The 14,179-nt window shown below is 42.7% G+C and overlaps 1 protein-coding gene across 6 annotated transcripts in view; it reads left to right on the top strand.

Annotated features, from left to right (window-relative positions):
* The window catches only part of LOC125449332 (zinc finger protein 239-like), an 18,452-nt gene continuing 4,273 nt past the window's right edge, over window positions 1–14,179 (top strand). Inside the window, exons 1-3 of one of the 6 annotated variants that reach the window (XR_009443118.1) lie at window positions 2–29; window positions 2,066–4,107; window positions 13,693–13,838. Coding sequence is in view for 1 of the 6 variants with exons in the window: in XM_059641530.1 (XP_059497513.1) it covers window positions 2,152–3,198 (1,047 nt within the window). In the remaining 5 variants the exon portion in view is untranslated. Of the gene's footprint in view, window positions 30–2,065; window positions 5,036–7,857; window positions 13,839–14,179 lie in introns of those variants that run through there. The other 5 variants (XR_007246888.2, XR_009443119.1, XM_059641530.1 and 2 more) reach the window with 5 other exon arrangements.

Below are 14,179 nucleotides of genomic sequence, written 5' to 3' on the forward strand. Positions count from 1 at the left end.
GGGATTGATGGTTCTTGGATTGACGGGAGGTGAGTTGATGGCGGCGGGAAACCTCCCAGGCGTCCGGCCGGTTAAGGGGGAGGATTTGGAAATATAGTGTTTGTGCGGCAGGCTCGCAGACTAGAAGCTATCACTCATTGTTTGCAAGTGTGGGACTTGAAAGCTCTCGGCCTTTCTAGTCCCCGAGACAGAATCGTTGGGGCTTGGGATAACGGCGGTCATCTTTGCAGGGCGCATGCGCGGAGATTCTGACCGGGACGCTGTTGTAGGTTGGAGACGGCGAAGACTGCAGCTGCTGTAAGCTACAGTCAATAAATGTAGAGCTGGAAAGTACAGCAGATCAGAAAGCAACCAGGGAGCAGGAAAGTCAATTTTTAGGACGGAAACCCTTCATCAGAACTGGGGAGGGGAGCCCAAAAATAAACAGAGATGTGGATGGCACTGCGGGCAGGGTAGCTGAGAAGGAGAGACCTGCATCCACCTATCTCCATCTGAACTACCCTCCCCCCGGCTCCACTCTATTTATTTCTGTGCTTTCCTATCCTGACGAAAGGTTCTGGCCCACAATGTTGTGGTATCTCTCCTGGACTGACAGAGGTTGGTTTGAGAAACTCCATTTACAGGGGATTAGGAGGAGAACATTTCCACACAGCAAACTCAAACAATGTCCAGTTCTGGGCGCCCTATTATAGGAAAGATGTGGATGCTTTGGAGAGGGTTCAGAGGAGGTTTACCAGGATGCTGCCTGGACTGGAGGGCTTATCTTATGAAGAGAGGTTGACTGAGCTCGGTCTCTTTTCATTGGAGAAAAGGAGGAGGAGAGGGGACCTAATTGAGGTATACAAGATAATGAGAGGCATAGATAGAGTTGATAGCCAGAGACTATTTCCCAGGGCAGAAATGGCTAGAACGAGGGGTCATAGTTTTAAGCTGGTTGGTGGAAAGTATAGAGGGGATGTCAGAGGCAGGTTCTTTACGCAGCGAGTTGTGAGAGCATGGAATGCGTTGCCAGCAGCAGTTGTGGAAGCAAGGTCATTGGGGTCATTTAAGAGACTGCTGGACATGTATATGGTCACAGAAATTTGAGGGTGCATACATGAGGATCAATGGTCGGCACAACATTGTGGGCTGAAGGGCCTGTTCTGTGCTGTACTGTTCTATGTTCTATGTTGTTTGTCTCTTCTGAATTCCTTTCCTGGGTTGATGGTGAAGAATTTTAGATAGCCATGTTTGTTATTTTATTCTAACTACTGCTGAACTCAATGAGTTTTCCACCGATGCCCATCCACAGAACCTGTGACTATCACAGCTCCCCTCCCTTTTTCTGCTTCTCAGATCACAATTAGCATCAACTTCTGCTTTGCTTTTATTTCCTGATTTCATTCTGAACGCCCTAAAACTTTCATTTTCTTTCTCTCACTGCAGATACTGCCTGACCTATTGAGTTATTCCATCATGTTCTGTTATTTTTCCTGCAGATTTCCAGCTGCTGCACTATTTTGTTATTATTTTGTTGCAGACATTTGTCACAGCACTGAGTTAAAGCACAAGTACACCAATGATAAGCTGCTCTACAACAGGGTGAGTGTTAGATGCAGAAGCTTCCAGCATGAGTGCTTTTTAAAATTGAGTCAGAATTATTGATTACAGAAGGAGGTAATTTAGGCTATCTTGCTGGTGCTGGCTCTCTGTAAGTGTAGATCAGCTCACTCCGCTCCCCAGCCCTTTCCTGTACAATGTCCAGTCAGCTGTGGAGAAGATGATATTTTATCTTTTTGAACCCCTGCAGTCTGTGTGATGAAGGTGGTCCCAGATTAGTGTCAGGTGAGGAGTTACAGATTATCCACCTAGCAGTGATGAAGAAAAACTGATGTACGTTCAAATCAACAACATCAAATTGTATTTGTTATATGAAAACTGCTATACAATGTCCAAGATGATTGACAGGACTGTGAGAAAGTGAGATTTGACACTGAGCCACATCAGGAGACACGCAGGCAGATGTCCAAACATGTTTTTGCGGGTTCTCTCTGTTACTTTTTTCTGCTTTAAATAAATTTTACAGGATGTTAGAAGGATTAATTTGGAATCAGGAAATTTGAATGAAAAGTCACAGCAGGATCGGACAGAAGATATCATTGAATTTTGAACATGAAACAAAACAAACCCATTCAAAGCGCGGAGAAACCGTACACGTGTTGTGTGTGTGGGCGAGGCTTCAGCCGATCATCTGGACTGTCAAGACACAAATGGAGTCACAACAAGGAGAAACCCTGGAAATGCCAGGACTGTGGAAAGGGATTCAGATTCCCATCTGAGCTGGAAACTCATCGACGCAGTCACACTGGAGAGAGACCATTCACTTGTCCTGAATGTGGGAAAGGATTTACAAATTCTTCTGATCTGCAGACACACCAACGAATTCACACTGGAGAGAGGCCATTCACCTGTTCTCAGTGTGGAAAGTCATTCACTCAGTCATCGGGCCTGCAGATACACCAACGAGTTCACAGTGGGGACAGACCATTCACCTGCTTGGTCTGTGGGAAGGGATTCACTAATTCGTCAGACTTGCTGAAACACAAGCCGGTTCATACTGGGGAGAGTCTGTTCACCTGCTCAGAATGTGGGAAAGGATTCACTAATTCTTCCAACCTGCGGATACACCAGCGACTTCATAGTGGGGAGAGACCATTCACCTGCTCAGATTGTGGGAAGGGGTTCACTAATTCTTCCAACTTGCAGATACACCAGCGAGTTCATACTTGTGAGCGACCATTCATCTGCTCTCAATGTGGGAAGGGATTCAGTGATTCGTCCAACCTGATGTCCCATCAACGTGTTCACACTGATGAGAGACCGTTCAGGTGCTCCCACTGCGGGACAAGGTTCAGGCGTTTATCTGACCTCACCAGACACCAGCGGATTCACACTCAGGAGAGACCATTCACCTGCCCAGAGTGTGGGAAGGGATTCACTCAGTCATCTGGTCTGCTGATACACCGGCGAATTCACACAGCAGAACGACCATTCACCTGCTCTAAGTGTGGGAAAGGATTCACTGATTCATCCAACTTGCGCACGCACCAGCACGTTCACAGTGATGAGAGACCATTCAGATGCTCCCTCTGTGGGTCTGGATTCAAGCGTTTATATGAACTCACCAGGCACCAGCAAACTCACACCAGGGAGAGATGAATCACTTGATCTTTATGTGGGAAGCAGTTCACCCAGCTATCCAACCCACAGAGATACCAGGGAATGCACTCTGGGAAGAAGGATCTTGCTTACTCTGACTGTGGGAGAGGGTTTACTCAGTCATTCAGGATGCTTGTACTGCAGTGAGTTCACACTTACAACAGATGATTTAAATGCACAGAGCGTGGGAAGCTACAAAAATTCTGGGTCACTGATATCTTATCCACATGTTCACACTGATGAGAGACTGGTAAAGTGCTCTTACTGCGAGACTGTGTTCTGATGATCATCTCAACACAATATGAACCAGCAAATATGCATTCATGAGAGGTCATTCAGCTAATTATGTAGGAAGGGTTTCACTCTGTCATCCAACATGCTGAGCCATCAGTGATTTCATCATTAATGACACTTTGAATTTTGCTATTAATTCCATCCAGGGGGAGCCCTGTTCATGATGCCAGTTTCTGTTGATGTAAATTGACTCCAACCCAATAATAGCTTTTAATCACTGAAATCAGTCAGCTAAAAGTTGTTCACAAACAGTTATGGTCGTACAGTACCTGAGTATTGCTGCAAAGAGCCAGATCTTGGTGAATGTTTTTCTTTTACGCTCATCAGGAGATTTCCCAAGAATGTAAATTTAATGGAGAAGAGACTGCTGATTGGTTTTCAAGTGAAGGCATTGCTACAAAGAATACACCAGTTAACAATGATTGATTGACATTTAACTGCCAGGCTTTGTTTTGATTTTGCATCAGACAGACTGACGCTGATTGGTCAAGGCAATGCCCTTTGAATGAACTAGACAATGGCTGTCACTGATTCTGTTGAGTTGGTACAGGTGCAGTGCATGCTCTTTCTTTCCCTAAAGAACAGAGGTTGCTCCATATAGGTTGGCATATACAGGTTGGTATCTCACTTTGTCCTCATAGTTTACTGCATCTGCATATGTATGGGCTGCCCAAGGCAGTTTTCCCATTAAGTGTTTTCCCGTTTATGTTATGTTATGTTCTGTTCTATTTCTGACCCGTTCTGCATCAAATAAGACAGCCAAGTAATTGGGTGAACTGCTACAACAAGTGTTGAGTAATTTTTCCAGTGACACCAGAAAAAATTTATTTCCTTTTTGCAAAGACCATATGCAACTTCCATATAGATAGTAATGTAGTGACCATGTACTTAGCTGACATTGTGAGTCACAGCCATCTGTGCTGTGGCACCATATTGTGGTGATCTAGACCCATTGCTACTGTGAGAATCAGTGATCATTGAAATAATGAACTTGCAAATTTGCAGGACCAGTTCTGGAGTAGGTGGGATCTTTTTAAGATGGGCATGTTGCATCTGAACAGGACATGGGCTGGCATCCTCCAGGGGTGATTTGCTAAAGCTGTTGTAGATGTTCAGAGTGGGAACCTGGGAAGTATCTCAGATTCAAATGAAGCTCAGCACAACCGGAAATAGAAAAGTAGAAAGCAAAAATAGAAGTCTGAAATGTAGGCAAAGCAGCCAAAGACCAAGCAGCATCAGATGACAGACTTTAAAGTTATGACTCTCTCTGAATCCACATGGCAGTCTCAAAAGATTGGCGATTTAAATGTGCAAATTGAGGTAAATGAGTATCGTTTAATTGTAATTATGAAAAGCATAAATACAAGGTTAAGAGGATCAGGCACTGAACATCTGGGGATATTTGGCATTTAGAAGAGATAAACTTAAAGGAAGAGGTCGTGTGGACAACTTTATAAGGATGAGATTAGTACATCACTAAGAAAGGATCCTACCTGAAGGATCAAAATGTAAAATCAATTTTGGTGGAGCTAAGAAGCAGCAAGGGACAGCAAAATGATTATTGGGAGTTGCTTATCAGCCACCAGACTGTCATGGTAATTTTAAGAGACAAAAAAAAGAAACTGTGGGAAAACTCAGCAGATGTGGCAGCATCGAAGGAGTTCTATCTTTTTGTCTATGGTAATTTTAGATTAGATTACCTACGGTGTGGAAACAGGCCTTTCGGCCCAACAAATCCACACTGCCCTTGAAGCATCCCACCCAGACCTAACCCTATCATCCACACACCCCTGAACACTACGGGCAATTTAGCACGGCCGATCCACCTAGCCTGCACATCTTTGGACTGTGGGAGGAAACTGGAGCACCCAGAGGAAACCCACGAAGACACAGGGAGAATGTGCAAACTCCACACAGACAGTTGCCTGAGGCTGGAATCGAACCTGGGTCCCTGGCGCTGTGAGGCTACAGTGCTAAGCGCTGAGCCACCGTGCTGCCCACGGTGGCACGGTATTAATCAAATCATCACTAATGCTATGGAGTTTGAATTCCTAATATGGATGAAATGCGTTTCTGAGGCACTGCATTATTGACTAAACTAGATTTTGGGCTATTTCGAGTTTAATGTGTTGTTGTGGGGAAAAAAAAACACTTTATTAATAACTTTGCTGTAAAGCAGCCTTTCAGGACAAAGTGACCATTTTGCATGAAGCTTAAATGTGTTAAAGTTCAGTCTGAAACAAAGGTCTTAAATCTGAAGGAATGAAATGAGGAAGGCACTGGGTGCAAGTTGCCGTGGTAGATTGAGAAATGCAAAAATGGTTTGAAGGTAGTCGGCCATGGTTAATTTGAACAAACTCCATATGGTAGAAAATACAGAAACATAGAAATAGGTGCAGGAGTGGGCCATTCGGCCCTTCAGACCTGCACCACCATTCAGTACGATCATAGCTGATCATACAATCTCAGTATACAATTCCCCCTTTCTTCCATACCCTTTGATTCCTTTTGTTGTAAAAGCCACACCCAGCTCACTCTTGAATATACCTAATGAACCAACCCCAACAGCTCTCTGTGGGACAGAATTCCACAGGTTCACAACTCTGAGTGAAGAAATTCTTCCTCATCAGTCCTGAATGGCTTATCCCTTATTCTGAGACTATGACCCCAATTTCTAGACTTCAACATCGGGAACATTCTTCCCCCATCTAGCCTGTCCAGTCCCATTAGAATTTTACATATTTCTATGAGATTCTGCCTCCCCTCCCCAATTCTTCTAAATTCAAGTGAATACAAGAACAGTCAATCCAGTCTTTCTTCAACTGTCAGTCCAGCCATCCCAGAAATCAGTCTGGTGAACCTTCACTGGACAAGAATGTCCTTCCTCAGATGAGGAGACCTAAACTGCACACACTACTCAAGATGTGGCCTCACCAAAGCTCTGTATAACTGCAGCAAAACATGCCTATTCCTCTCACTATGAAGGCCAGCATGCCATTAGCTTTTCTCAGTGCCTGCTTCACCAGCATGCCCACCTTCACCAACTGTTCCACTGTGACGCCCAAGTCTTGTTGCACCTCACCATTTCCTAAACTGCCACCATTCAAATAAGAATCTGCCTTCCTCTTTTTGCAACCAAAGTGAATAGCCTCACATTTATCCACATTATATTGCATTTGCCAAGTATTTGCCCAGTCAGCCAGCCTGTCCAAGTCACCCTGCAGCCTGTTAGCATCCACCTCACAGCACATGCTGCCATGCAGCTTAGGGTCATCTGCAAACTTGGAGATAAATTGCATTCAGTTCCTTTGTTCAAATCATTAATGTATATTGTGAACAGCTGAGATTGCAGCACTGAGCCCTGCACCACCGCAACTGTCTTGTCACTCTGGAAAGGATCTGTTTATTCTAACTTTCTGCTTCCTGTCTATCAACCAATTCTCTATCCAGTGTCAACACATTACCTCTGATACCACGAGCCTGAATTTTCCTCACTAATCTTGTGTATGGAACCTCGTCAAAAGCCTTTTGAAAGTCTACATACACAACGTATACTGATTCACCCTTGTCCACTCTACTGGTCACATCCTCAAAAAATTCCAGAAGATTTGTCACGCATGATTTTCCTTTCGTGAGTCCATGCTGACTAAGACCAATTCTGTCACCGTTTTCCAAACACTTGATTATTTCATTTCCCCACCACCAATGTCAGGCTAACCAGCCTATAATTCCCCATTTACTGTCCCTCCTTTTTAAAAAAGTGGTGTTACATTAGCTACCCTTCAGTCCATCGGAACTCTTCCAGTGTCTATTGAAAGCTGGAAAATGATCACCAATATGCCTGCTATTTCTAGGCCACATCCTTAAGTATTCTGGGTTGCAAACCATCAGGCTTTTGGGACTTATCAGGTTTTAAAACCATCACTTTCCCTAATACCAGTTGTTTACAATGGATTTCCTTTAGTTCCTCCTTCATACTTGGCTCTTGGCCCCCTAGCATTTCCTAAAGGTTGTTTGTGTCCTCCTTGATGAAGACAGCTTCAAAGTATCAGTTCAACTGATCTGCCATCTCTGTTGTCTATTATAAATTCTCCTGATTCTAACTGTAAAGAACCTACATTTGCCTTCACCAGCCTTTTTCTCTTCACATACATGTAGAAGCTTTTGTGGTCAGTTTTTATGTTATCCATAAGCCTACTTTCATTTTCTATTTTCCGCTTCTGAATTTTAAATTTCTCCCAGTCCTTAGGTTTGGGCTTTTTCTGGCCAATTTATATGCCTCCTCTTTGGCATTAATATGAGCCCTGATTTCCTTTGTTAACTGTGGTAGGGCCACCTTCTCTTACACAGGACAGAGATGTACAATTGTGGAAGTCTGCAGCGGAGAATAGAATCCCTATAATATGGGAACAGGCCATTCAGCCTATCGAGTACACATGGACCCTCCAAACAGCCAGTCCCCTGTAACCCTGCATTTCCCATGGCCATCCACCTAACCTGCACATCTTTGGACTGTGGGAGGAAACTGGAGCAACCACAGGAAACCCACAGAGTCACCCAAGGCTGGAATCAAACCCAAGTTCCTAGCGTTATCAGGCACAGTGCTAACCACCGAGGTACTGTGCCACCATGTATATAGTTAATGAAATTAAAACATTAGGACACCAGAATTAGTGAAAAGCTTGAGGTTTTGAAGGAATTTAGAATCCAGCAAAGGAGCAACAAGACACTGATTAAAAAACGGAAAAAAAATTTAAATCCATCTGGCAAGGAAATTGCAAAAGCTTCATTAGATAAATGAAAGTAAAAGATTAGCAGGGGTAGATTTGAGTTTGTTATAGGTTGGGACAAGAGAATTTATATTACAAAACATGGAATTGGCAGATAAACTAGACAGTGGCTTTGCAGTGTCTTCATGGAAGAAGATTCAATGTCGCTGATATATAAGGAGACCAATTTGTGAAAGTGGGGGGACAAAAAAAAAGCAATTAACAGTAAAGAGATGGTAGTTGTAAAATTAACTGAACTGAAGTTTGATAAATCCTGTAGACCAGATGGGCTTCATCTTAAAGTGTTGAGAAGATAGAGAGATGGTGGATACATTGGCAGTTATCTTTCAAATTTTGTAGTCTCTGTAAGGATTCCTGTGGAGTCGAAGTAACAAATGGAACCCCACTGTTTCAACATGGCAAATGAGAGAGAGAATAAAGAACTACAGACCTGTTAGTTCGACATCAGTAACAGTAACGATCTATAATGAAAAATGTGGTTACTAGATTTTTTAAAACAAATGGTAGAACTGAGCAGAGTCCACATGGATTTATGAAAGCCAAATCATGGCTGAAATATGAAGATTTTGAGGTTGTTGGGTGGAGCATAGATTAAGGAGACCTAGTAAATATGGCTTTTGATCAGGTGTCACACAGAAGGTTGGTAAATAAAATGAGATTGCACGAGATTGGGGAGAAATATCCCAGTGTGGATTGAGAATTGATTAACAGTTGGAAAGCACAGAATAGAGCGCCATTCTCAGGATGGCAGGATGTTACTGGAGTACCACAATGATCAGTGCTTAAGCCCTGGCTGTTCACCATCATTATATGTGATTTGGATATGGGGACCAACTGTAATATTTCCAAATTTGCTGATGACACCATGCTGTGAGGAGCATGCAGGGAGGCTTCAAGGAGACTTTCACAGACTTAGGCATCTATTCTTCTATATATAAACCACACCGAATGCCTTAATTAGATTCCAGTCTGTAACTCGCCCTTGGGTATCTGCTACTCTATATATAAACCACCCCAACTGCCTTGATTAGATTCCAGACTGTAACTCACTCCTGGGTATCTATGATTCTGTACATAAACAGCCTCAAACCCTTTGATTTTATTTCATGCTATAACTGACACTTTAGTATGTTATTCTGTGTATAAAACAACCCCAATCTGCTCGATTAGATTTCAGACTGTAACTCACTCCCCAATATGCTTTGCTGTTTACTAACTTGCTGAGATCAATGAGATTTCAATCTCTAACTCAGTAGAAATTGGTTGAATGTTAAACTGAGAGCAGGAAAAGAGAAAGCTGCAGTTAAATTTCTGCTACATTTCTTTTATGCAAAAGTATTTTTTTTATGGAATGCAGCAGTTCAATAAAGCAGCTCCCTACCACCTTCTCAAGAGCTGAAAGGAATGGGAGATGAATGCTGGCCCAGCCAGTGATGCTGTTATCCCATGAATGAATGAGAAACAAAAACAATGCCTTTGTCTTCCTAATTAATTTCCAACCCTGCAGACGAACTGTGATTCAGATCCCTCTGTACCTCAGAGTCCTGTAACATCTCTCCTTTTAATTCTTCCCGACAAACATCATGCTGTCCACTTTGTACTACATCGAACAATGTTTTATCCACTCATTGACCATATTCATATCGCTCGATTTGAATACCCTTTAAGTCTCCTTCACAATTTACCTCAATAACTATTTTCAGCAAGAAAACATTCCATTTTTAAATCAAAGACTGACCTGCACTAAAGCCTGTTGAAAATCCAAATATCCTTGTGTTGCTGTATGTCCTTTGGTCAGTGAATGTGTCTGTCAGTTTCTCACTCCTCTCTCTGGAATATTTATAAATTGCCACATTCATCGATTAGCCTTTTTGACTTGGTTCAAGGTGACTATGACCCCTCTACAACCACAGCAAGACTTCCTCATATTAGCTTTTTGTGATTTGTCTGCAAGGATCCACACAATAATGTTTAATAACTTAGTGAGTAAAGGAGTACATGACCCAATAATATAGTGCCCTGGTGGTGCACAGATACACACAGTTAAGGACACGGAATGAAAAATTAATATTAGGATTGTCAAATATTAAAACTCCAAACAATCCTTGAACATCAAATAACAGAGGACAATCACACAGCTGAATCAGGGTCAAGACTCACCACCCCCATGACACAGAGGTTCCTGACTCTCTCAGCACATTGGAATCAGATGCTGTGTTTGGGAGCAGGAAATGGCACATGGATTAAGATCAGTTCATGAGGATGTTAAAGACCAGGCATTTGACAGAGAAACGGAACAGGACAGAGAAAAATCATACAAAGAGCTTGGTGTTGAATTTGCGGAGTGGTTCCATTCTCGTTGAGAGTATTGACCCTATGGTATCACAATCAAGAGTTCAGGGATGAATTTGTGTATTTGTATCAAATGCAACATTTTACCTGTCCAAGGGAGTGGATGATGGGGACAGTGTAAAGAGAGCTTTCACTTTGTATCCAACATTGTGTTGCCCCAGATACTCACCTCCTGCTCTGTCCACATGGCAAAAGGAACAATAGTTGCCAGGACCTATTAAATACTTTCGGGTCAGTCACTCAAAGCCCAGCTCATCCAGTCAGCTCCCAACTTCCTCTACCTGAGGCACACCGCCCTCAAGTATGGAGCACTCAGAGGCAGCTTTATGAGATTGGAGGGAGGTGGGAGAGAAAGCAGCACCTTAATTATTTAGTCCGGATGCCTCTGGCTGGCCACCTCCTTACCTCACACATACTGGCTCCAGACTTAAAATCCATACAGAAACAAAGCTGCAGTTTTAAACAGACAGCAGCCACAGCACAGACTTATTCCACAAGGGAACAAGGATTTTCATACACATCAACACAAAGTGTAAGTGGGCCTGAAATGAACAAGTCAGCGAGTTTCTTTTTAATAAGTTTCTGCAAATTCCACAAATAAATAAATCCATCTATTTGACAAATGAACAGTGATTACACAGATGTATTGTACAAATGAATCCAAGTTTATTAGACAGATCAACCCTGACAATATACCAAGGACATTACGTCTGTATGGATGTGTTTGCGAATATCTGTCTCTTTCTTTCTCTCTCTCTCTCTTTCTCTTTCTCGGCCTGTGTGTCACTGTGACCATCTCTGTTGGCAAGAGGACACACTTTGTCCTAGAGGGAAACGTGTGTGTCTGTGTTTCCCTGTCTGTGTATAGGAGTGTGTCTGGTTTTGTGTGTATGTATACATGCGATCAATCCCCCAGTTTTCCACTGGAGCCAGGAGCAGGACAGTTAAAGAATGATTGAATTCTGTTTCCTGAATTCCTATCTCACACTTAATGATACCTTTTGTAAGTGATACCTCTTCACTGGATTTTACAAGGGGAGCGAAAACAGAAATTGTTCAAAAGATCAGGAGGCCTTAGTTCTGAGGAAAGGTCACTTGACCCAAAATGTTAACTCTGATTTTTCTCCACAGATGCTACCAGACCTGCTGACCTTTACCAGCAATTTCTGTTTGTTTCTGATTTACAGCATCCACAGTACTTTTGGTTTTAGTTACTTTAAGGGAGGATTGGTAGCCAGGAATCCTAACTCAAGCCTTTGTCAAGATGAGACACAGCTTGTCACAATCTTCATATTATTGGCCATTGAATGAGGTAGGACAAATGTTTGTCAGTAGGAGAAGATTTCAAGTATGACCTTCACTGGAAGAGCATTGAGAAACACACTAAACCAGTGTGTTCCAGGGCACTGACTGTGGAAAGAATTTGAACCGGTTTGGACAGCCTGAAGAAACATCACAACATTCTCAGCAGAGAAAAACAGTTCCTGTGTAAGTGTGTGTTTGTGTGTGCACACAATCCCCGACATAATCAATCTCTCAAACCACCAGAGGGCTGGATCAATCCCCCATGGGCACTAAATGGTGATTGATGTGATTGGAGATTGATCCCACCCTGGAGAACTGGATATCAAGACTTGATACAGTGCATTTAAGACAAAGTCAGTCAGAGAATAGCAGTCACTTTAACTGAGCTGGAAGTCATTATCTTCAGCAGGAAGAGCCCAATGGACATGGTCCAAAAATTAATTAATAAATAAGAAAAAAAAAATCAAACATCTAACAGCTCCATAGCAGGTGGGACCTGAAACCAGAGCATTTGGCTGAGAGAGAGGGGCATTATGCAGACGACAGGGCACGTTGGGAGAGCAGTGAGCAAACATAGGGAACCTTGGACTCCATAAATCAAGCAATTGAGGAGAAAAATCAGGGAAACGATGCTGATGTTTTAAAGAGCTCTCCTTAAAACAGAACTAGAGTCCAGTTCTAGTCACAATGTTTGTGTACGAGATTTTGACAGCTTTTAGGTGAGGTAGAGCTGTGAAACATTGTTTCCATTCTGTGATGGTCCGAGGACAAGGGTTGCTAGAGTAAAGGTTTTGGGAAAGGGATGCAGAGTTGAGGTGAGGAAAAGTTTTGTTTCAAACAACAGCAATGGACACCTGCCCTGCAGTCACTTGTAAATTCGCAGGTGTCTGAGTAAGTGAAATGACTGAGTAGATCCTTTTCCAGAGAGAGCAGGTAAACAACTTCTCACCAGAGTGTATGCCCTGGTGTCTCAGAAGGTTTCTTGAATGGACAAATCATGTCCCACATTCAGAGCAAGGAAATGGCCTCTGGCCAGTGTGAATGCTTTGGTGTGTCAACACATCATGCCTGCTTTTAAAGCTCTTCTCAGTCTGAGACTTTGAAAGGTCTGTCGTCGGTGTGAACCAATTGGTGTACTTTTAAGGAGGGTTAACCGAGAGAATACCTTGCCACATTCAGAGCAGGGGAATGCCTTCTCCAGTATGAATTCTCTGATGTTTCAACAAATTACATGACTGAATGAATCTTTTCCCACACTCAGGGCAGATGAATGGCCTCACCCCAGAGTGAATTTGCTGGTGTTTTTGCAGGTTGGATGAGTTATTGAATCCCTTCCTACACTCAGGACAAATGAATAGCTTCTCCTCAGTGTGAGTGCATTCAGGTTTCAGAAGGTCAAATGTTCAAGTGAATCCCCCTCCATAAACAGAGCAGGTGTGCAGCCTGTCCCCAGTGTGACTGCGATGAGTTTTCGCAGATATAAATGTTTAAATCACTTCCCACAGTCTGCATTTTTCCGGGATTTCTATGGTGCATTTCTGCTCCACATCTCTCCATATTGGATGATCAGCTGACCCATTGCCCATACCCAGGACAGCGATACAGTTTCTCCACACTGTGAATGGCGTGATGTTATTCAGGCTGTGTAACTGGCGAAAGCTGTCTCCACAGTCAGTTCACTGCAACATTCATTTGAGTAGATGCATCTTGGTGCGTTTCCAGTCACACTGACGTTTGAAATCTTTTCCCACAGACAGAACAGACAAACTTTGAAAATCCAATAGTTTACAAGCCCTGGTGGATTGACTCACTCTCAGATCTTAACAGGATGTTTGTTTGGAATTCTTGCTGATAAATGTGCCTGTGATTCTCAGCAAAACAAATCTAAATCAGGAAAAAGTGAGTATGAGAAAGAGCATTGTTTTAAGACACGAAAGGAGGTTGTGAAATGGAGTTTATTGAATATGTTAATTTGTGAGAAATAACTCAGATGTAGTGACGATGAAGTTACTCATTGTCATAAAAACTGTCCTCTTGTGGACATATTGCTGTTTCTTTGTAGCTGCTGTCTAACAATCCTTAACTACTCACTGAACAGTTGTTAAAAAAAACTCACAGCAGTGAATGCTGGCCTCTTTAGCCTTGCTCATGTCCCAGTCATAAATTCAATGTAAATGGGTTAGAATTGTTCTTGAAGTTTAATTTGCAAAAATGCACGTTAACAAGGAAATCTTTATATT

Source organism: Stegostoma tigrinum, chromosome 42 (genome assembly GCF_030684315.1).
Source record: "Stegostoma tigrinum isolate sSteTig4 chromosome 42, sSteTig4.hap1, whole genome shotgun sequence".
Taxonomy (NCBI): domain Eukaryota; kingdom Metazoa; phylum Chordata; class Chondrichthyes; order Orectolobiformes; family Stegostomatidae; genus Stegostoma; species Stegostoma tigrinum.